This window comes from Corvus cornix, chromosome 15 (assembly GCF_000738735.6).
Source record: "Corvus cornix cornix isolate S_Up_H32 chromosome 15, ASM73873v5, whole genome shotgun sequence".
Classification (NCBI taxonomy): Eukaryota; Metazoa; Chordata; class Aves; order Passeriformes; family Corvidae; genus Corvus; species Corvus cornix.
In genome coordinates, this window is record NC_046345.1 from 10,287,085 (window position 1) to 10,294,042 (window position 6,958).

General features: G+C 47.4%; 1 protein-coding gene across 1 annotated transcript; it reads left to right on the plus strand.

Annotated features, from left to right (window-relative positions):
• The first annotated feature begins 5,034 nt into the window (after positions 1 to 5,034).
• POP5 (POP5 homolog, ribonuclease P/MRP subunit) lies at positions 5,035 to 6,633 on the plus strand. Its single transcript, XM_039560936.1, has 5 exons — positions 5,035 to 5,128; positions 5,221 to 5,363; positions 5,440 to 5,589; positions 6,098 to 6,181; positions 6,359 to 6,633. Exons 1-5 carry the CDS (start codon positions 5,109 to 5,111, stop codon positions 6,454 to 6,456), a joined length of 495 nt encoding a protein of 164 aa, XP_039416870.1. The 5' UTR covers positions 5,035 to 5,108; the 3' UTR covers positions 6,457 to 6,633.
• Positions 6,634 to 6,958: the final 325 nt, after the last annotated feature.

The window sequence follows — 6,958 nt, forward strand, 5'->3', positions numbered from 1 at the left end:
GTAGTTTTTCAATTATACATAATTAATAGTAATTACCCTTTATCTTCAGAGACCAGAACAAAGAATAATTAATCCATTTTAACATCCCCATTAAGGAGGTATTAAATATGGGGGTTTTACACAGCAGATTACATAGTAAGTTATGTGTCTTACAGTTGAGTCTGTGTTCCCTAATACAGAAAGGAAAGAGAAAGGAATCCTGAACTATCTGAACTAATATCCTTGTTCTTGCCTTAATTTAATTAGCTAGTTTGGAAGCAGCTGTTTTCTTCTTGCAGCAGCTTGCTGCAAATGAAGTGTGCTGCCTACAGATCTCTTGTACAGAGCAGCAGTTTTACCATATTTGATAAATAATAACATTCAAGTGGACAGTTTACTAATTTTTAACATATATCTATGAATACGGTATTTGCAATTATCCCCATTGCAGAGCTGGAGAAAATGAAACTCAAAATTCTAGGGCCAGCTTCTCACTTGGCACATCACCATCTTGTACTGCTCTTCTCTCACACTGGTTTTTGCTGCACAAGGAGACTCCTGATTCTGTGTTCATGCTGGATAGCACGTGCCAAACTCACAGACCCTTAATGTCCTTTATCAGATCTTAATATTTTGCTTAAATCTTCCAATATGGCTTCCAATTTCCGGTATCTTAATGGAAGCTCACCTTATAACACATGGGATGTCTTTCAGAGCATATGTCCTGCTCTTGACTATTAAAAAAAACAATCAAAGAAATGTGAATTTACTATTTTGAACTTAAGCAAGTACTCCACGATCGCACTACCAGCACTCAAAGAAGCAGCAACAGAATTTGCTGCAAACGCATGGTTTTGCAAGACAATTACTCCACATGGCAGGATGACAGCAAAGATGAGGCCAGTGCTGCAGGCAGCACAGGGGCAGCTCATGTGGCAGCTCTGACAGACCAGCAGTCTCTGACCCATGACAGCTTGGGTGTCCAGAAAGCTTATGATTAATGATTACATGTTCGGGTGTTAAAAAAAGGGGATAGCTTTTAGTCTTATGTGTTGGTCTTATGTGTTATTGGTCTGAGGGAACCTGAACTCAAAAGGGAGGAGTAGAGAGACATAGAAAATGAGGGAGTAAAAAGGAAGAGACCAAAGGGAGAAGGAGAATGTCCCAAACGTTAAATGAAAGCATCTGCATGAAAGGCTCCAGGCCAGCATGTTCAGAGAATGCACTCTTCTGTCTCAGTGACCTTGTGAAGATAAACTGAACAAAAAGCTTCAGGCAACATCAGACAGGATTTAAGAAGCAGTTTTAATTTTAGCCACATTGTTTTGTATTTTCAGCTCTGAGGTTATCTGGGGATGCAATGTGCATACACTGGAACAAAACGTAGTTGTCTCCCCCAACTTTGCTACCACACCTGATGGCAAATGAAGTTCTGTGCTTCCAGGGAGAAACAAAAAATCATTATTTGGGCTACATAGGGAAGATATAATAGTGGTATCACAAGGATGGAGTGGCAATGCATCCTAATTTTACTCCAGAATATAATTACTTGGCTACCTTATGCATGAGCAACATACCAGACCTATCCTCCAACACAGTATGTGCTGATACGCCAGTTCTTTCTACTCACTTTATGGCTTTGCTCCTTATCTCAGACTCAGAGCTATTTACCATGAAGAAACTGTTCACTCCCCCTGTACCTCAGTTTCCTCATATATAAAATTGAAGCATTCTACCTAAAAAGAGTGCAAGGGTTCGCTAATATGCAGGGGGTGTGTGTGTGTTATTGAATACATTTACTGGTAATTTTAATTACAGCAAATACATACAAACTCTAGGAGCTGACTGCACACAAGAAAACAAGCATTCATCACAATGGCTATTGCAAATTATTAGCACAATTAATTCCATACAAAACAAATGCAATCTAACCTGGAACCTGGAGAATACAGATAGCATGTAAATACAAAGTGAGGTTCTAGACCTTCAAACCTGTAGTAAAATGTGAAATAATGAACTAAAATGGCAATAAAACCAACTCAGACCGATTGGGAATAGCCCCTCTGCAGGCACACTACCACAAATAACAAACAGCAGTTGGGAAAACAAGACCTCAGTATTCCTCCTGCACCTCCCTAGCACCACAACTTTATCGGACAATCACTGATGAACACTTACACTGACAGAGAATCTTCAATTGAAAGTTCTCAAACTGCTTTACAAATTATCTCTAATGTGTATAGACTGTGCATGTCATCCCCCTGTCCTTGCATGCTCTGCCCTCCATAATCTCTATTTGATAAGATATCCCAAGGTCACATTGTCTCTCCCAGGTCTGCAGGAGAGACATCCATCCTCTCTCTTGGCAGGTCTCTTGACCCATTCTTCCATTGAAATAGCATTTTCTGATTTTTTTCTTTCTCAGATCTTTTCTTAGGAGACAGTTCTGACTGTGAAACTCACCATCACTTGCAACAGTTTCTTGAATCCCTGACACTGGAATCAATATAGCAGAGCTGGCAAAGGGTGAGAGTGAGGAAGTGAGAAAACAAATCTGAAGATGTTGTAACCTTTTAGTCCTGTGCTGTCAGTTCAGCACACCAGGATGTCCGACTGGACTCACACACCTTGTATTAAGACAGACAGTGACTGTGCAGGGAGCTGTGGTGACTCAGGTCTGCTCTGTGCATCCTCCAAACCAACAACAGGGAACTAAGGCAATATCCAATGTGAAATGAAGCAGCACGGGGCTATCTCACAACACTGCTCTCTGCACCATGTCTCTCCTAATCAGCCTTCTGGACTGAAAACAGAGGCTTGTGCTGTACACAGGGCCCAGCCTGTAGCATGCACAGTGCACATGTCCTATTGGATTACAGGGCAGAGTGCACTCACGTGCTCTGCTTGTCAGAGCTCAGTGTGCCTCTGCAAGAAAGAAATAAAGGAGGGCATGGATAAAAGCAACCTGAGCAGCACAGGGCAACCTGAGCCCTGTCAGAAGGCAGGTTGGGGGATGCCACCACAAACACAGGAGAAGCAGGGAAACATACCTGGCAGGCACACCGTAAGGCTAAGCTGGAATCTCATTCCACAAAGAAAATCAATTGAATCTTCATGGACTTTAATATTGTTAAAAAATGTGAGATTATCTTATCACCTAGGAGCTGATTGTATTGACTAGTGGAACAGATGACAGTTAGATCCCCATTTGGATACTAAAACACAGAGCAATATGGCAAAGATCAATGTAATGCAGTCCTCTCATCGAGAGAATGCTTCTGTCTGCATTAGCTTCAAAACTGCCCTCAGTCCCTTTGATTGTGGCCCAAGAGAAAAAGTCTCTTAGAAGTCCATACTGGGCTTTGTGCTTTTTTTCCCTCAGGCAACTCATATTCTGCAGTTCTCAGAAAAAACACAACTCAAAAATGTGATCACAGGTGAAGGAAAGAAGTTCATAGCCAAAGAGAGAGCAGCAGAACAGGCATCTGTTTCAGAGGGCAGAAGTTTATCAGCCAGGACAGGATTTCCACTGGGTTTATCATTGTTTTCTGTGCCTAGAATGAAGGTCATTAAAGATGTTTCCACCCTGAATTAGCAATGAGTTCCCACTTAATCTACAGTGTCTCAGCACTCATATGTGACTTGGCTCCGAGAACCTCGGTGAAACGTTCCCATCTCACACTAAGATATTTACCTCACACCTTTTCCCTTATTCCCCCCATTCCCCTCTCCTCAGCTTATTCTCCTACCAGGTCTTTTCAAAGAACACTCCCTGCTTCCTCGACCGTGTCACACATGAGTTTGGGACACCACTACAGAAATAATTATAAGGAGTGGCTCTGTTCCACAATTTCCTTAGCTGTTGTCATTAATTAGCACATATCCCCAAACCCCCGATACCTGAAGCCTGAGGAGCTACAAATACTGGAGCAGTTTTCTGAGGCAGCAAAGACAGAGCCCTTCCAGGAGCATCGGGGGCTCTGGACGCTCTGCTGAAGCTTTCGAGAGGCAGGTAATCGCCAGCCTCCACCGGACCTCCCGCGGCTCCCATCACACGGAGACGTCCCGTCTCCCTCCTTTAGACTTTTTAGGCACAAGATAAGGCGGGCTTGGCCGGGGGCGGGTCGGTGCAAAGCAGCAAAAGGGACTAAAGGCGAAGCATCTGACCTTCTGCAGACCCCGCGCTCCCGCCGCCCCCTCAGCCGCCCCCTCACGCCGACCCGCGCGCCGCGCGCGCCCCCTGGCGGAGGGCGGGAGCAGGCGGTGGGGCGGCACGTGGCCGCCCCGAGAAGGACACGGATAGAAGCGGGTGGGCGGGGGGAAGCCGGCGTGCGCCGGGAATAGTGCGGGCAGCGGGACCAGGGAGTCATCGTCCGCCTGTACTTGGCACTAGTGGGGGCGCGCCTCGAGTGCTGTGTCCAGGTCTGGGCCCCCCAGTTCAGGAAGGCCGTTGAGGTGTAATATCACCCGGCCAGAATGTGCCAGGATATACTCCACTAACAATGGAGCGGATCCAGAGGAGGGCAGCGGAGCTGGGAAAGGGTCTGGAGCGTATGTCCTATAAGGAACAGTTGAGGGAGCTTGGGGTGTTTAGCCTGGAGGAGGCTCAGGAGGGACCTTCTCGCCATCTACAGGTACCTGGAAGGGAACTGGAGTCAGGTGGGGGTCGAGCTTTGTTCCCAGGCAACAAGCGACAGGACAAGAGGACACAGCGTTAAGCTGCGCCAAGGGAAGTTTAGGTTAGCCATGAGGAGGAATTGCTTCACAGAAAGGGTGATCAGACATTAGAATGGGCTACCCAGGGTGGTGGAGTCACCGTCCCTGGAGGTGTTTAAGGAAAGACTGGACGTGATCTGGCTAACATGGTGGTGACTGGTCACAGGATGGACACGATGACCTCAGGTCTTTTCCAACCTAAGCGATTCTGATTCCGTGACTCCGTAACCCGCCAGCAGCTCGTGGCTGTACCGCGCATGCGCGATCCATGGTGAGCGGCGGAGCCACCCCGGTGGCCGAGCTGTCCTTCCCTTGTCCCCGCCCCCACACGCCGGCGATTGGCTACAACGCGCGGAGACACCTCGCCCATTGGCCCGGCGCGCTGTCTGTCCCGGTCGCGCGCCGCCGCCGCCATGGTTCGGTTCAAGAACAGGTGAGGGGGTCGGGCGGCGCTGCCGCGGGGTTTGGGGCCGTTTCCGCGCTGCGTTGTTCGCGCTGCGCTGTTCACGCCGCGCTGTCCCGCAGGTACGTGCTGTGCGAGGTGGTCTCGGAGGACCCGCGGTGCCGGCAGTGCATCGAGGACCGCACGCTGGGCCTCGCCGTCAGAGACGCCATCGCGCGGCTGCACGGGGACTACGGCTTGGCGTGCTGCTCCATCTCCTTCACCGGTGCGGGGGGGACGGGCGGCCCCCGGGGGTGCGGGGTCCCTCCGGGTCCGCTTACCGGTGCACGTGTCCCCCGCAGTGAAGTACCTGAACGCCTACACGGGGACGGTGCTGCTGCGGTGCCGCAAGGACTCGTACGGGCTGCTGTGCTCCGCGCTGCCCTTCGTTCGATACCTGGAGAGCCGCGCCCAGCGCTACCCCTGCTTCCTCAACACCCTGCACGTCGGAGGTCAGGAGCCCCCCGGGCCTGGGGGGAGAACGGAGCTTTAATTACACTTGCCACGACCCCGTGGTGCTGCTCTGGGTGCCACAGACATTCCTCGTGTGTTAATAACGTCAACTGCTTTAAGCAGATCCAAGTAAGAAACAGGCACCAGCAGTTCTTTTTTGAAATCCTCGTTAATTTTGCTTGGAGTTTCATTACATTCATTACAAAACCAGAGCACCAAATACAATGTTCCATTCTCTTCTTAAAATACATTTTCAAAGTATAGTATCTTCTATATTGTGAAAATTAACCCCCAGGGCAACTAGCAGGCACTGCATGTTAGAAATTATTACTCCACCACTTAACCTCAGCAGTGCAGAAATGAAGTCTACAGCCCCTTCTTAGCATTTGCATTAACAAACTTGTTTCCTGGGGCATTTGTCACTTGATGCTCTTTGGGAGATATTCGAGCAGCTCTGAAACATTTGGTTGTGTAGATTGTTATGTACTGTTCTTGTGATTTCCACAGGTACCATAAGAACATGTCAGAAATTTCTGATTCAGTATAACAGAACACAGCTGCTGAGGTTGTTGCAAAACTGTACAACTGAAGGTGAGGTTCTCCAGCCACTTTCCTAAAATGTAGCCTCAATTCCTGGGGATTTTGTAGGATATATGCTGGGCTACTTCTGAATTCTTGGCCTGAGAAATGTTTCTTTCTTTAGAAGTGGAGAATATTCCAGTGCATGTGAAGAGATGAAGTAATAACCCTCTGCTTTCTTTATTGCAGAGGAAAGACAATGTATACAGAAGTCCTTGTTGAGCTGTTTCCTTACAGAAGAGCAGTCTCAAAGTGGAGATGAGGATGATGGCACAGAGACAGACTGAATGTCACTTGTTACTGTTCACCTCCATTCTGTACTTATTTAATCAAGTTGTGACTGGTTATCTTCAGTGTTAAGCAATGCAGAGGACAGAAAAAGCATTTGTTCATATTTAGACTTCATTCCCCATTCCAGAAATTCTTAAACAAATTTAAAAATAATAAAACATTATTTCACTTAAGTAGGCTACTTGCCTATTTCACTCCAGGAGTCAAAACCACTTGCACTCCTGAGGAGTGCAGGAGCTCAACGTGTTCTTCATGCTGAGGTTGAAGGGAGCTTTAGGCAGTTGGCACAGACAAGGAATGTAGTTATTCTCCTTCAGCATACAAAAAGCATTAACATCTGCTTTTTACCTTATCTTTAAGTGCTCTGTTAACCACAGGGGTATCAATTGTTTTGAGTCAAAAAAGCACCAGTTGTGGACACAGGAGCAGAGAATACATGGAATGCATGGCAGAGCTGCAAGGCTCAACTCCATCCCCCCCATTATAAAACTCATAGGT